Genomic DNA, 17,938 nt, shown 5'->3' on the forward strand with positions numbered 1-17,938 from the left:
CTTCAGCCCACATGAAAGAATTGTGTAATTTGAACTTGTTTAATTATATGATTTATTGTAAAGAAAACCAATGTTATATATCATCTATGAAAATGATGACCTTGAACCACGTAGGAGGTACTGTCATTACTGTTTATCCAAAGTCATTACTGTTATCCAAATAATTAAATGAAAGAGTGAAGAGGACATACAGCCAAACCAATTAGTAAAAACTACAAAGAAATCCTAGCCAATCTAGAGTTTTCACTGTGTGATTCCTTAAAACCTCTTGTGAAAGAGGATAATAGGATATATGCAAACAACTCCATATGGCAGTTCTGAACACCAATGACTTTTTTCTTTTTAAGTGTGTTAATAGACAAATTCAAGTCAATAAAGCCAAACCCCACTAGCTGTGGACATGCATGTTTCGGTCTTCTAATGACCTCATCAGCACAGCATAAGTGGGATGTTTGGCTAACCAATCCACATAATTAAATTAATTACTATAGTCCTAGAACACTGGTAAATAGCATCAGATGTCAGAAAGTCACCTTTACTGCTGAAAACTGCATACATTTATTTGGACTTGTAATCACAGTTCTGCTAGTTGGTGTAAGTGAAGTTGTTCTAAAAAATATATTAATTGAAGTAAAAATGTAATCCATGCAGAGAAACTCCCTCATACCTGCTTCCTAAACGATCCCCTGGGTTCTTTACCAACATCAGCTTGCAGATATCTTTTACTTCTTCTGTAAAATTCACATGGGTACATTTTACTTCATCTTCTAAGGTTCTTCTCCTGACTTCATCCTTGCTTACTTTTTCCTTGAAATCCTTAAAAGGAGTTCTGCCAGCAATCATCTCGTAGATGCTGCACCCCAAAGCAAACCAGTCCACGGAATATAAGTAATCCACCTCCTGAAGAATTTCTGGAGCCATATAACCATTTGTTCCAGCCTGTGAAGAAAATGTTCAACAAGGATGAAAACAATTACACCACATTCATCACATAAATTAATTATTTTATTTTGTTTACTGATTGTGCACTTTCTCTTATTTATTGTTTGACCTACATGTATGCCAAGGCACTTTCTAATACTGCATACTCTTCTGAAATACTGGCACTGATGTCCATAATGTTGGAGAGAGTATTTTTAATACAGTAGTTGCTGATTGTTCCATTTATGCACTTTGAATCATCCTGCAGGATACTGTCTGACTTACTTTGAATTTTCCTAGGAAATATTTTTGTAGGTGTATGTATATTAATTTCAATGCATATTCATGTCGCTTGTTCACTATCCACTATATCTACGTAGCCACCCATTCCTATAACAAGTAGCCATATTTAGGTATTTTTCAGCCTAGGTCCTAACTCTAGGTTAAACTCTTTGAAGCAAGAGATGGAAATAAAACATTCAGGTGTAATAACCAATGATCACATCTTTTGTTAGATTAAGTATCTGGACTCATAGTGATTCAACTTACTCCTTTTCTATGAAACACACTTCAACAAATGTACTCAAGAAACTGTCAAGTAAACTAAAAAAAGACAGGATTTAAATATGGTAATAGCTTACTGTTTTCACAGGACAGAATGTCCCTTGTATTCCTTTCTTATATATTATAATCTTGAAATTTCACAACCATAGGGACGTCCTCTCCTGCACAGGTTTGTGTGTCCTCAGAGCTACAATAAAACTGTGGAGCATGACACATAAAGGAGTTTGCACTCCTGTTTTCTGATTTAGTAAAATATTTAACAAAAGATTTTCACTAAAATGTGATTCAGCGAGCTGCTAGGAGCTTTCGGGTACACAATTTCAAGGTACTACTACTTTCTTTGTAAAACATACTTTTTTAAGTCAGATGGTATGGAAGTCCATCCCTCTTTCATATTTATACAATAAACAAGTTATGAATACACACTTAATATCCAAGAAACATACAGGAAAACATATTAAAAACAGATAGCTAATGGCAAGTGGCACTGCCTCAGATAACAGTTGTTTTGGTAGATATTCATATACTAAAAAAGGAAGACAAAAGTTCTAATTAAATAATGAATTGCTTTCATCAGTTAATATAGCAACAGTATAAAAAGAAGGAAAAAGTAGCATCCAGGCCAGCCTCTAGCCAACATCAAAAGTCATAGAAATCATTCTGGTGTTACTTGACTATGTCAAAGGAAAGATATGGTTAAAATGTATCTGAAGACAAGAAACAGATCAGTAATTTAGAAAGTGTTGGGTAAGAAAGAGATGCTAAGTCATTCTAGGAAGGAAAAATAGGAGAGAAAAGTTGAGGTCATATGCACATAGCTAACTGGACCTGTATTAAGCACTGAATAGTGCCACCATACTTAGCAAGCATGCACTTATGAAAAAAAAGACATAATGATAATGTGTGAGAGAGAGAGAAAGAAAGACAGAGAGAGATACAGAGACAGAGAGAACAGGGCTACTCTGTGGTAGGAATGGTATTATAGTGACATGTGTGACTGATGTGATGGATGTTACACGCAAAGTAAGAGGCACAGCCAAGTAATGTGTGCTTTTGTGTGCAATATAGCACCATATAGCTGCATGTAGTGCCCATCAGGCTCAAGAAAGGCAGAATAACAGCCAACAGATACATTGATATGGGTGTCCACAATAAAGTGTCATCTGTTTTCATCATGTAAATGGGGAGAAATGGGGTATAAAAGAAAGTAGGAATGGGAGAGCAGCAAGAAGAGAGAAACAAATAAGGATAATTATAAGGTATGAAAGCTAGAGAGGAGGAAGCATAACTTTGTGTTGTGAAACAGGGTAACCATAAGTTATGAAAGCTGGAGAGACGGAAGGTTAACTTTTTGTATGTGTTTATGCGGTTTACCATCATATGGTTGAGCACACAGTGCTCAAACCTGTATATGTGCGAATTTTATTAGCGAATCCTGGCATGCCGAATGGTCGGAATGTTGCAAAAACACCAGAATCAACATTTCTGACTGCTCTACATCCAAAAACGAGTGCTAACAAGGGTAAAAAAGGGGATGGGATTTTGCGATTTGCAACATCTGCATTTGCAATTGTGGGATGTTGCCGCACTCCTTTTAGACATATGCATTCGACCATCCGCCGGTTGACCATATGATGGTAAACTGTTTATGCATGTGTTTGTGTGTAAAACAGACCCTTTTGTAAGTGTTACAAAAAAATAGCAGGTGAGGAAGGTAGTGAGGGGATGGTACAGTGGAAGAAGGAATGGTAGCAGGGTAGGCAGACAGTCATAGAACTCACACACAGACAGGAGTGGCATTCATATAAAATGAGGGGAGGATAGTGGATGGACACACATTGACAGAGAGTGGACAACTGATGATGTTGAGGGATAAACAATAAACAAAAGATGTTGAATGACACATAAAGGAATGAAAACACCAAGATGGGGACAGTGTCCACTTCTGGAGTGGCTGGATGTCAGGGTGGCCAGGAAGGTAATAACAGTTATCATCCACTCACGTGGCTGATATTTTTTGCTGGCTGCTTCCCTGCCCTCCGAGTGAGGGGGACTTGTCAGGTCTGCAACTCCAGCACTCCAGCTAGAATGTGATCTACACTGCTGTGGCAGGCATCCAGTTGCTGATATACTTCAGCAGCCACCAGCCTCCACCAGTCATGCTAAAGACCACTGGATACTCCTGCAGTCCACTTTCAGAAGAACAGCCTTCATCCCTCCACCCCCACCCAGAGAAGCATACATAGAGAGCACACATATGCTACAAACACAATCATAGTTATACAGAAAACTGTTGCCAGAACAAGTGTTCCTGCCTTCTTTGAAATCCAGCCATGTTCAGCTGCCACTCCTTTGCTGCAGGAACATAAACTATGCATTCTTAAGTATATATGTACAGCATTTAAGACGGTAGAAAACAGTGGTACTGAAAACATACTTAGAGTACATTTCAGGCTCTCTCTTCTGAAACTCTGCCTCCCATATTGATGTAGCAAGTTGAACTGGAACCACTTCAGGTCACTGTACCTATCCCAACACTGCCCACCAGAATGAGTGATGTCAGTGACTGTCATACAGGATTCCAGCCAGCTCATACCAGACATCCACTTCACATAATGGGCCTTCATAAGCACCCAGCAGAAACTCCTTGAGATTCTGTTCTTCCTGGCATACCAACCTGGAGATCTGCATTCACTTGTCCATGCAATAACCATGGCTACTCAAACAGCTCCAAATGAGGAGCAAATGGTAGCCCCATGCATTCAGACACATGTTTGGAATCATGTCGCACAGCATACTGCTACACCATTGCACCAGGATATGGTCTTAGCACTGTAGTATAGCACTAGAATCTGAAGATTCCTTTGCACTTCAGCAGTGAGTCACAAACAGCAACAGCAAATGAGTTCTTAAGCTTAATACCTGCAGTAAATGGCTCTATAATATCTACAAAATCACGTATAACCATTCAACTTTGAAACAAGGCTTCAGTAAATTCTCTGTAGAAGCAAAGTTTGCAGAGTTAAAGAACAAGTCCTGCCTAGTAAAATACCTCAGCGATAGCAACAAACCCAGTTATAGATGTCAGTGATAATAAGTATTATATGCAGCCTGCCACCTGTCTGCATGATACCCATGTGTATAGGGACTTAGCTATGATCTTTTGACAAACAGCCTTTCGAAGAGCTTTAGTACTCTATGGGTTTCACTGCATTGTATTATATTCAGCAAGCTGGTGGTGTGCTTTTGCTGGGAGGGTTTGCCTTTTTCTCCACTGTGGTGCAACTGTGAAGTCGGTATATATAATTTTGGGGGTATGAGGGTTGCAGGGGGGCTTACCTCCTTGCAAAAACATTTTTTAAGGTTTTTGACTTTCCAGTTTAATCTTCATCTTTTGAAGAATGGAGTTAAAAAAAACACTTATAGGTGAGTCATGTATAGGTGCATCTAACTGGCATGTATGTACATCAACCACCAAGAAGACCATATGGAATGTCTCCTCGCAGGAACTTTTGGTATGGAGCATGTGCCAAATGTGTGATTCATAACTGCCCCAGTGGTATATACACAGAATATCAATAATACCCTGATCATTACAGACTACCTTGCAGTTCAGTGATTGTTATTCTCTCCTGTTGATATACTACAGGCCCTCTGGGATGGAGCCTTGATAACAACATGTCTGTAAGCTATGGCTCTCAGGATCTCAGAGAAATAGGTTATGTCATAAAAGGCCTGCATGCTGTTAGGTCTCTTCCTTTGCTGTCTTAAGGACAGTCACACATCCTCCTCTTCATGATGTAGCATTATACTGAGGAACAGCATTTGGAAGGCTGATACATCTGATAATTCCTATATGACCCTCACAGGTCACTGGAAAGTCCCTGCTGCTAAGATGGTTAAGGCCACACATACCTTTGTGTTCACATGAATCAACATACCATGCAACCCCCTTGACTCTGCTCATGGGTGACACAGTTTGACTAAGTGCCTCACATACCTTTGTGTTCACATGAATCAGCATACCATACAACCCCCTTGACTCTGTTCATGGGCGATACAGTTTGACTAAGTGCCTTACAATTTTCCTACCAAGTTGGAAATTGTCCACAGTATGTTGGTGTCTGAGCTAGTTATATGTTAACTGCTGTCCTTACCTCCTCCACTGATGCAGATGGATGCACCAGGTAACATTAAGAGTACTAGCTCTGACAGCAGCTGCCAACACTGGCTACTGCTGCTGTTCACAACACTGCTTCCACTGTGCGCACCCAAAACAGGTATGTTCTGCTATGCACTGTTACTATTTTACATGATTCTGTATTGCTCCATTGCTCCATTAGTTTGGGTTCTTAAATTTGAATATTTCAAATTGTGTGTAGTTCCTCTGTTCCTTATCATTAAGCAGTCATTAGCATGTAGTACATACCCTTCATAGATTCATAGGTACTTACCAAGCAATTTGTCCATAAAGATCTTTAAAAGCCTAGCCCTGAATTCCCATGAAATGTTTAGCCCTTGTAATTAAGTACAAATAACCCAGAGTCATAGAACATTTACATGTTACCCCTATCCATAAGGGACAAGGCTGCTAATCCAAGCGTCAGTGTGTGTGTTGTCCTATACATTCATCCAGATTATGCATGAATAGAGTAAAGGGAGTACTTTGTTTTATGTGGAGAAGAAGGCAATTCCAAAGAAGTGGTATTTTCTATGATAAATATCTATCCCTCCAACATGTTCTATTTATGCTGTAGAAGAAATTGAGATTTCATGAGTGGGTGTTTATGCCACTATTGGACTAGAAGATGTGTAGTAGATTTGACAGGACAGAGTCTGTTAAGGTTCTATATGCAAGGCAGAGGTCAGCCAGTATAATACTGAGAAAAGGGATAAGGCTTTGAGATGGTCAGTGTAGGTTTTATGATCAATAGAGTTTTTATGATTTAGGCCCTTGATCTTCTAATTGAGAAAGCTTCATAGCCATTCAAGTTGTGTTAAGTGTTTGGACAGGTACATACTTATGGGTCATTATACTCAATGACTGGCCTAATAAGTGCCAGATACAGTGGCACGATCACATCTTTGGATGTAGATGCCATACTCTTACTAATAAGCTGCACAATGAAAAAGACTTTCTTACAGTATTGCATGCATGGTGATTGAAATATAGTTTGTTATCCATATAGGTCCCCAGGCTCTAACTACCAGATCACTAGTTACAAGGTACATCACACTTGCTGTAAACACTTAAAATTAGCTTTGACATCTGAGAAGTAAATACCAAAGAGGAGTGGCCCAAGGACTGAACCCTTAGTATACCACTAGTGATAAGAATTTTGAAGGTATTAGAAGTGTCTGCCCCAGCTTCCTGGGTTCTAATTGTGAGCCAATTTGCTATCCAATGAATTACATAAGGGCTGACATTTAGCTTTAAGTCAACCAATTTAAGCAGGTAATATTTTCCCTTGAGAAAACTGAATTGGCTTGGGTCAAGAGTTTGTAGGTTACCTATGTGTTAATTTATTAATTCCATAATGATCCTCTCCATAGCCTTACAGATGAGGCTGTCCAGCCTTATGAGTCTATTACCCGGGTTCATTGACATCTAACATTAGTGCAGGGGAATGATTGTTGCTGTCTTCCATTCATCCACCACAAAACCTATTTGGAGTATGATATAGAATAGCCTCTGCAGGAGTTTGGGAGGTCCTGTTTCTGGCTAACCAGAAGGTAGCCTGGTATGTTATTTAGCTCCATAGAAGCAGTGTTCTTGGCTGTAGAAAGTGCTTTGAGAATTTGTTCTCGGGAGATTTAAGGGAGGGAGGTGTAAATGTGGGTATGCAATCTTGAAATGTTGGGGAGAGAGGGGGTGGAGTTAGAACTAAATTTATCTGCTAGTAGATTGGCTATGTCCACAAAGGTCTAAGTATATGATATCATTTAGTATTGCATTGCTGGGCATTGTTTCTGAGGTTTATAACATAGTTAAAGAAAGTCTTTATGGATATCTTTTGACTGGGTGGCTATTTTTTGTATTGTATCTAGCTTTTGTTGAGTTGATCACATACCAGAGTTTATTGTTAGTTAGCAAGAGAGTTTTCAGCATTTTGTGAACTATGTCTTTGAATTATGTACATTCTATGGTACTGCTGCAGCCTGTGCTAATGTGTAGACTGCAAAGTAGTAAACATCAGTAAACATCTATGAATCTCAGTCCCTGACACTGTCTTGAAAGTTTTCTTGACTATTGAAAAAAAAAATAATAATAATTCACATTACAAAGCATTGTGGGCATTATTAACAGCCTTCATAAATGGTAACAATCATCTGTAAACTCCATAAAAAAGCAATATATTGCTCAATACAACATTTTAATATTACCAAGCCAAATTAGAAATAATGCTAATTTCACTTTTTCAGATATCACCAGTGTGCCTTACTTCTCACTCATGTCCAACAATGGGAGTTTGAATGGCAAATACTTCTTAAAAATGTCATGGGAAGTAAGTCAAATCAAGCTCCCAAATGGAAATAAAAGAGCAAACGCATAATCAAGTGCTTTGAGAAAAACTATCAAAAAGAGTTTGATAAAAATTTTACAAATAGAGAAACACTTGTGGTCTTTGTTATTTTAGGGCTTCCTGGGAATTATGCAGACTACCTGTGAAAAGTAACAACTTTTAACTAATTTAATATTGTAGCTCAGAATCCAATAAATCTTCAATCATAAGAACATATGGAAGTAGTGGCACACTTTTAGCCACGTAAAGTTCACATGTTAATACCATTTAACATTAACTAGTTACCTGATAGTGAATGGTGTACAATTATGCCACATGGATGCCAGATGCTGTGGCCAGACAAATAATAAAAAAGAGAGTACAGCCTGTTGTATATTCTGATGAAAATAAGTCAGCAAGTTACTAGGAAGTGAATACTGTGAGAAATTTGTGAATGACAGCCATAAACAAAAAAAGAAGACGTCAAGAAATCTACTGGCTCTGAAAAGGGCTGTATTACTTGCTGCATACATGGAGAAGGGATCAGGAGATCATCCCCAACAACAAAGAAGAATAAGCATGATTAGTGCACATTCAGAGCCATCTGGAGCATTGGTCAAAGGGATTAGGGAGAAAAATTATTGGGTCTGACCATGTGATAAGCGAGGGTGGCAGTTGCTTGTCACAGCAAATGGCAATAATTTAGGATAACATTTTGGCTCAAATTTCCAGGTTATGCAAGGATAGAACAAAATCTACATAAAATGAAGTAACAAAAATGCCTGAAATGAACCAAGGAAAATCCTTTTGAGAAGTTAATGTGTTTTCAGTGGCAATTCCTAACTGATAGTGTTCTGTTAAGGGATCAGGTCTAGGACAAATTTGCTGCTGTAAGAAGTGATATGTTTAAGGTAAGTTGCAGGGACAGGCTTCACCTAATAAACAAAGAAAGGTGTCAGTCAATTATAGAAAAAGAACAACATGTGCAGTTGTTTGAGGACTTCCAAGAGGGCTGCACACTGATCAACAGCTTATTTTCAGCTCTCCCAGCGTGAAAAATGAAACTGATAGATAAGAGTCAGTAGTTCTGCCAGTTTTAGTAAAATTCAGTTACTGGCTTGTAAGTACACTATCTGGATGTCAGCAAAGAAGAAACTCAGGGATCATGAAAGAAATTCAACTAGAAAAGGTGAAAACATACTGACTGGGAAGAATCCTACAGCTGTTCAGCACAAAGCAGTTCAAGTCCCAGCTTTGGCGCAATACATGGCTTCCAGTAATCTAGAGGAAAAAATATCAAATGTGTTCAGAACTGATTAAAATAAATGAAACCTTGAATGAGTATATAAACTCAAATAACAAAAGGATGGAAAAATGGAAGAAACTTTAAACAGCTATTCAGATGAACTGATAAAACTACAAAAATTAGAGATCGAAATGAAGAAAAAGCTGGCTGAGTATAAGACTGCTCAAGGAGAGTTGTTTCAAAAAAATGGTAGAGTTAGAGGAGAGAGCACATAGGAAAAAATATGAGATTTTCTGCTGTACCAGAGAAGCTAGAAAGACCACACTGCATTACTTTTGATTTTATGAAACCACAAATAAGCAACTGACTGATATTCTATAGCAGGATTAATTAACTGAAAGGGCACATTGTATGTCTGCTCCAAACTTGGCCATGAGAAAGTAGCCAAGACCTGTATTAGTAAAAGATGCAGTCGTACTAGCATATAGAATTAATCCTGACAACATTGGGCATAAGTGCAAATTATTAAAAACTGGAGACAGTGAAATATTTGTGGAAGATTATTATTCACTGTACACTTGGCAAAAGAGCATCAACTTTATCCAACCATGCAAACAACAGATGGGGCAAATGTTTGCCCAACTCTCTTTTAATCTGGTCTGCAAATGCCCATAGCATGGTCTTTAGGGTAGAGTTTAACCTCTCCACAAAACCATTACTCTAGGTGTGGTAGGGGGTGGTCTTTAGGTGCTTCACCTCACAGCACTCCCACAGACAAGCCAGCAGATCTGACATGGAACTGGCATCTCTGTCAGTCAGTATTTCTCTCGGAAAACCTACCCTGCTGAAAATCACTAAAAACATTTGCTAATATTTCTGCCTGAATGGAGGACAGAGTCACCGCCTCAGGGTATCTAGTAACATAATCCTCTAGTACTAGGATATACTTCTTCTTTGTCGAACTTGGGGTACTCAGAGGTTCCGCAATATCCATACTACCCTATGAAATGGCTCCTCAATCACAGGCAAAGGCATCAAAGGAGTTTTGACTTTGCCTCCTGCCTTGCCTACTTTTTGGCACTGTTCACAGGTTCTGCAGTACCCTGTTACATCCCTAACAATCCTAGGCCAATAAATGTTCTGTGTAATATGTCTCTTGGTACACGTCATGCCCATATGACCTGCAAAAGTAATGTCATGGGCTATAGCTAGAAGTGCCTGATGGTAGGCTCTGGGCACTGGCAACTGCTGTATTTCATCACCTTCTAGCCCTCCTTCAGGGGTCCACTGTCACCCTTTGTTCCAGTATACAGACTCACCTTTTCCTTCAGAATCAGAAATCTCCCTAGCTACCTCCCTCAAGCCTTCTAATGTAGGGTTTGAGAGCTGACAGGACGTCTGGTGTCATATGACAGGAGTGATTCACTGTCAGCCAGGGTACTACCACTCACCTCTGCCCTTGCAGTCACCCTGACTAAGGGAACATCAACACCTAGCAGCAGCTGTGGCTCATCTTCAGGCTGACTGATACAGGGTAGCTCCCTCCCTGAATTAGCCACAATACCAGTCCTGGCTTCAGGGATGTAGTCAGTCTGGGTCTCCCCCAGGCTACCAGACCCACAAACCTCTCTCCAACCTGAATGCATGCCACTGCATGTATACAAGGTACTGCATTATCAAAATCATTCCCTATCAAGACATCTGCAGGGATATCCTCACACACTACTTGCTTGCTTCCTTTTCCATCCTCCCAGTCAAGGCAAACCCTGGACAAAGGCATTTGGAATGGGATCCATACTAACGCTCTGACTGAAGTGGAGTTCCCAAGCAAGTACTGCTCCTCTTTAACCACTGCAGGCTTCACAATGGTTATATCAGAGGCTGTGTCTCTCTTAGCAGTGGCCTGTTTTCCATCCACCAAGATCAGATATAAACTCTGCTGGTAGTTTAGTACCCCTGTTGTCTCCAGACAACTTACCACTGGTGTTCTGTTATTCCCACTTGATAGCTGCCCCACCTTTTGTTCCCCACCTTGCCTCCATGCACACCTATATGCTACAAAGCCGCACTGGTTAAATTTAAAACATTTAACCCTTGATCCTGGCCATGTACCTAAACTAGTGGCTTCCCCTGTTACTGGTGGACAATGTTGTGGCAACTTAAGTTGCCCACTAGGTGTTCCCTTATATCCATATGCAGCGCTGGGTATCCCTTTCCTGTGCAGTGATGCCCTGCTTGCTAGTTATAGATCTCCTTTTTCCCCAACTCATCTGCAAAGTTGCATTCCCTGCCGGCCAACCAGATTCTCATATCTATGGGCAAAGTGCTAAGGGCTTGTTCCCTCACCAAAAAGGTCTGCCAGCCCTTGAAAAATGATGACCTAACACCCATTCACCTACCTATGAAAATAAGTGCTAAGTTCAGCAATATAATCACATATACTTTCATCTGCCTTGTGTCTATGCTCACAAAACTTTTTTTTCTGTAAGCTTCAAGTGTTAACTTAAAACATTGTAATAGACAGTGCTTCACTTTATCATAATCTAAACAATCAGTATCAGACAATTTAGAAACAACAGTTACAGCTTTACCATGGAGTAAGGGGGTGAGAAACTGCACTCCAAGCCTTCGTTCAACATTATACTGTTTGCATAGTCTTTCAAATATGAATAAAACTATCATAATTATCACCTTCTAGGTACTGAGGGAGAAATTTACTGACCTTTATTGCTTCTGAGGTATGGTTCTTCCCTCCCCATTACCTCCATGACCCTGACAATGAGTCAGAATTTGCTTTTCATGTTGCCTCTGCCTCTCATTTTCTTTGGCCTCCAAATGCTGCTGCCGCTCTGCTGATTCTACTTCAGTTTCCACACTGCAGTCTCTCTGCTGATTCTAATTCCAAATGTTTGGACCCTAGTTCAAGTCTCTTAAACTCCAGGTGGATTTTTAAGTCTTATGAGGAAAAGTTGACATATCCTGTTTCTGACAGCTGTATATCCTCAGTGCCCATCTGGTTGTCCTCCTGGTTGCCGGTCTGTGCTTTACACACACAGACACACACACACACACACACACACACACACACACACACACACACACACACACACACACACACACAGCCCTGGGAAAGGCTGGCACAGATTACCCACTCTACCAACTTTGCCCAGACAATAAGGTAGATTCACTTCTACCAGTCAGTTACTATAAGGGTCTTACAAAGGGTGTCCAATTATACTGTCTAATATTAATACAAATACAAATGGTAGTAGTTCATCAAGATGGCTACTTGTTTTGGAGTGGCCCACAAAATGTCACCAAATAAATAGAAGGACTCTCAAAGTTTAAATACTTTCTACAAGGACCAGCCACAATAAAAGTTTTAAATATATTTAATAATAAATAATAAAAGAACATGAAAATACTGAATATATATTTACAGTAAACCACAGAGTTCAAATCACAGAAAATACTGAAATTAACATTGATGGACAGACTCATATAAATAAAGAAAAATACTCTCTAAACTAAGTTTCACTATATTCAAGACTTATCTAAAATAATTACTGTTCCCTAGTTGTTACTTACTACCGCAAGGTGAGATGTGGGTGAGGGTCTTTCTAGTCAGGCTTCCCAAACAGAATACTCTCTGCTCAGAGATTACTCTCTGTAAAATACAATATCCAAGATGGCTTGCAGAATGACCTTCTCTGGTCAATTGACTCTAGGGTCCCACAATATTTCCTTTGAAGCTGAGACAGGAATTTAGCATAGATGGCTACAATACACATCTAAATGTGTATGGCAGTGCCCTGGAGCTTCGCCCCTTTTACTGAGCTAATGAACAAAGGCTTCTTCCAGATGTAACATCTCTGGTCCTATTTAGCACTGTGGGGTGCCATTTTAATGATTTAACAGGTCATTTACATTTCCCTTACTTTTCTTAAAATAAGCCACCTGGTTAACCTTTTGCTGTCCCAGTATCCTCTATTAAAATGTATACATTTAAGTCAGTTACAGTAATACATGTGCATTTCTTTTCATTCCAGCAGGGTGCACTGTTGATATCTTTTAACACAGGCAAAACTCACAAATACATTTTCAGCACAAGCTTCTGTACAAATCAGTTTGATATACAAACGACATATAATTATTTATAGAAATTTTATCTAGCTGTGTTGACACAATTTATATATCTACTGCCCTACTTCTGGCATGTCTGGCAGTACCACCTATCATCACAAAAGTAAGCTGGGATTTTATGATTAGAAACATAAACAGTTCAAGGATGCTTTGCACTGGAATAAGCCAATAACCAAATACTTCAATATGAACCACTTATTACAGAAACAATGAGCCCCAGCAAATGTATACAATGACCACTTTATAAAAATCCACTACAACAAATCTGTTCTGAAGAAGTCTGTTAACGATTAAGGTGAAAGTGTTCTGCTTGATTTTGTATATCCTACAAAAAGTTTGCTAGTGATAATTTGTTGTACTAGATAATAATAAAGTGGTCATTTTGTGAATTTGCTGGGACTCGGTTTCTCTAATAAGTGGTTCATATTAAAGTATTTTATGAGTAGGGCAATGGAAGCATTTTCATTCCCTGATATAATAATAAGGTTAATTAGGGGGATATATGAGGGACTGGAGGCAAAACTTAAAGTGTGAGGGTTGGTTTCTGACAAGTTGTGTCTGAATCAAGGAACCAGGCAGTGGTTCCTCTATTCAGACACATCTTAACTCAACTGCCTTTTTTCCCTTTGTTATTTTATATGTTGAGCCATTGGCAAAGAAAATAAGGGACTCAGAATTTCAAGGATATAATTGGTATGGCAAGGAAGAAAACTTGGCTTTAGTTGCAGTCGATATTATTTTGTACCTGATAAAACCAGAAAGGGACATCTCAGTGTCATGGAGCATCTTGACACAGTTTCAGGTCTTTTCAGGATTTAAAGTTAATGAAGATAAAACAAAGAATATAGCTGTAAACTATGTACCCATACATTAATTGGTCCAGCAAATACCCATATTTATGGGGACATGATAAAATGAAGTATTTAGGAGCATGGATTAAAAAAGGATTCTGTTATAGCAGCTATGGATATGTGAGATAAGACTGAACAAATGAGAGTGAGCAAAAGATAATACAAAAACTGACAAACTAGAAGCTCTTGTTTATGGATATAAGTAGCAAGATAAAAACAGTGAAATATTTTAGTTCCTTTAGTTTTATATACAGGTCAGACATATTTTAATCAACCAGAGAAGTTGTGGGACAGTAATTACTAAAGAGTTGAAGGATTTTATTTGGGGGGGTATAGGGCAAGGGTCAAGTGGAAATAAGTTAACCCTTTCAATAAAACAAGGAGGTTTAGGATTACCTAATTTGAAGGGATATGTTAGAGTTGCACAGTCAAGACTTGTATACATAACACAAGCAGAAAGCTATAATTCAAAGGGGAAAGGGATTATGATGTGAGGGGAAATTCAAGAAATAAGGAGAGTGTGGAATTTTGGATGTATAATATTTGCAATGGGAAATATGTTAATATGTTTTTTATTATTTTATATACATGTATGTTTGTCTACATCTTAAGTGATAATTCAATAACAGTGTTAAAAATAAGACAAACACACATACAGTTGCTAAACTCAGGACATAATATTAAGTTACTATCAGAGATCCAGTCGTACTTGTTTGCAATGCATGAACTACTAGTTAGAGAAAAAAAAGAAAATGTAAAGTGCTGTGTGCCAGCTTTGTAAACCAGTAAAGCAGTTAGGAAGCTCTGTTAAACAGACAGCAGGAGATGTCTTTATATATTCCATTTCTAAAGGAAACAGTTGTTTCCTAAATAGATTTCGAGTGTCTGTAACACTGCAGACATTAGGCAGAAATGGAGTTGAAATTAAGTTATTTCATCTTCTGCTGCTGTCGTTTACTCTCTAGAACTGTCAGCTTTTACTGTGTAGCACCAGACATGATCTTATCAGAGCATGGGGGTGATTAATTGTTAAGCACCCTTCTAAGGGTCTTGTGATAGATTTGCACTGTACCAGGGTGTCTTTTAACTGATATTGGAGTGCAATCACTGGGCTCCATGCACTACATGTATAAATGTGTGTGTGTGTGTGTGTGTGTGTGTGTGTGTGTGTGTGTGTGTGTGTGTGTGTGTGTACATATATATATATATATATATATATATATATATATATATATATATATACAGGATCACTACATAATCTCGAAAGTTTGGAATACCGAATTTCAAACTTTCGAGACTAAATAGCCGAAACCCCTAATTGCCGAAAAACCAGAAGCGCGAATTTCAAAATCCCAATCATCTGGAGTTTGACATTTGCGCTTCTGGTGTTTCGGTATGGTGGAAGGTCAGGTAAGTATCTATGTTTAAATGTGTTGGTTAGGGTTTAGTGTGTAAGTGTGTGTTGTGATTGTGATGTGTGTGTGCGAGGAGAATGTAGGTGTGTGGTGGTGTTTTGTATGGTTGTGTATGTAGTGCGACCTTGAAGTTAGAATATTTAAGTAGGGGGGTGCAGGGGGCTTGCCCCCCTGCTTGTCTGTAGTTTAGGTTTGTGTGTTTGTGTTCTGGGGGACGGTGTGTGTATGTGTATGTGTGTGGTCTATGTTGAGTGTAGTTTTTGGTAGTTTGAATTTCGTGGTTTTGATGTTTCGGTATTTTAATGTTTCGAGTCTCGGGATTTTGGGCATCGGTAGTTTTTTAGGATTTAGTCGTGGTTTTATATATATATATATATATATATATATATATATATATATATATATATATATATATATATATATAGGCATCCATACACACAATTACATATATATTGCTGTCTGTGATATAAACAAATGTTCATGTGACTGAACATCAAACTATCAAGCTGAAAAGCTTGAACTCACATAATATCTAAAGGAATGAGACTTGTGAGAGATTCATTAGTGATTGCAAGAAAGGTTACAACAAAACAATGGAAAAAGTTGAGTCTACCTTCATTTGCAGAAATGATAAATGTATTTAATGCTTTATATGAAGAGAAATGTTCACTGCAATTGTTCTAAGAGCATTACCAGTGCTAGACAAAATTAACTACTGAACAAAATGAAAGATAAATCCTTAATGAAAATTTTAACTAAGTATTTACAATGATATTTGAAGGCAAAGTATTAACATCTGAGTGATCATGCACCAAGAAAATATGGTTAGCTGGAAAGTTGAAATGTTTATCATTTAGTTAAGAGTGGAATAAATATAAAATTATAGAACTGGGAATATGGCTTTGCTTGTTACTATAGTTTGAACATTTCTGTGCTGAAAATGTGAAAAAAGATTTATTGCATACCTAATCATGGTCCATTTCTTCATTTCAGTTCTCAGCTGTCTGCAGGTCCTTCCTGTGCTGGTGTGGAGTTTATCTAGGTCTTCCCACATCCTAAAGACATAAGGTTGGCCGTCTGTTTCAAATGAAACAGTGACTTTTTGAGAATCGCTAGAGAGATGGCCAGCACTGGATGGAATTAATATGTGCAAAGGAATGTCACAGAAAAGGAGAGACAAAATATGCTTTATTTATATGTGGCAAGGTACAGATCATTTTGAAGAAAGGAAAATACTCTTGGGACTAGAAAAGTTATATTTTGCATATTGTTGTCCTGTAACTGGTAAATTAATAGTATTTTCAAAGTATTTTATATTATCACTGTTGAACTATTCTCAAGGCTTCCATATCTATGTAAAAAAAGCAATAAAGCATTTCTTAAGATTCTCAAGAGGTGAGAACATCTACAAAGTTTACTAGGTACAGTTTTAAGAAGGAACACAAAATACTTGACTCGAGCAGCAGATGTAAATATTTTAAAGCTTATGAATTCAAAAGTAGAACAGTGTCAGTGAGACTATGTTTGCAGAGACTAAACTGGAGTCTCTCTCTTGTTATCTGATAAGAATATTTAGTAAATGCGTTTCTAGAGCATCTGAGAACTTTTCTGAAAAAAAGATGTAACTTCAAAGTATTGTCAACTTTTAGAGTCATGACTTTGAACAAAAAGGATACAGGAAAAAGCAGAAAGGTACTTCAGAGCCCTGAATGGCAAAATCAAAGGAAAGGTCCACATCAGAAGGTCACTGAATGCCACTAATGGGTTGACCTGTTTCTTAAACTATTTCATGTGACAACAAAATTTTGCTTGCTTTTTTACAAAAATGCATTTAAACTACCTTTCCAATGATTTTTAAAGACATAATAACATCAATGAAAGGTTAGTTTTCTAACCTTAGAGGACTGGATATAAGTTGAAGGTCTCTGCAGTCAACAAGAATGCTATATTGAGCTGAGAGGAATTATTTTTATATGCTTTGTTAATAATTATTAACATATGGCACTAAAGCTGTTGCCATCAATAAAACTGAGTTGTAAGTTGTCAGAAGAGGGACAAGAGAATCGAACCAGGTATTTTAGTTTATGTTAGCAAGGAAACTGAGAATAAAACATGACCCTTACAACAGAATGCCTGCAAATCCTTTCTGGCATAGTCTGACTGATGTACAAAACATCACAAGGGATGGTTCATTTTACCAACAAAATTGGTTGTCTTCTTCTATGTATATGTATGTACATGTGCATGTGTGAAGTGCATGTATGTGTGTGTGTGTGTGTGTGTGTGTGTGTGTGT

The 17,938-nt window shown here is 38.2% G+C and overlaps 1 protein-coding gene across 1 annotated transcript in view; it reads right to left on the reverse strand.

Moving 5' to 3' along the window:
* GRK7 (G protein-coupled receptor kinase 7) overlaps window positions 1–17,938 on the reverse strand; it is a 476,155-nt gene that overhangs the window by 176,206 nt on the left and 282,011 nt on the right. Inside the window, exon 3 of the mRNA XM_044071009.1 lies at window positions 668–939. Within this exon, the coding sequence (XP_043926944.1) occupies window positions 668–939 (272 nt within the window). The remainder of the gene's footprint in view (window positions 1–667; window positions 940–17,938) is intronic.

Source organism: Protopterus annectens, chromosome 5.part0 (genome assembly GCF_019279795.1).
Source record: "Protopterus annectens isolate FY-2018-M chromosome 5.part0, PAN1.0, whole genome shotgun sequence".
NCBI classification, from domain to species: Eukaryota; Metazoa; Chordata; order Ceratodontiformes; family Protopteridae; genus Protopterus; species Protopterus annectens.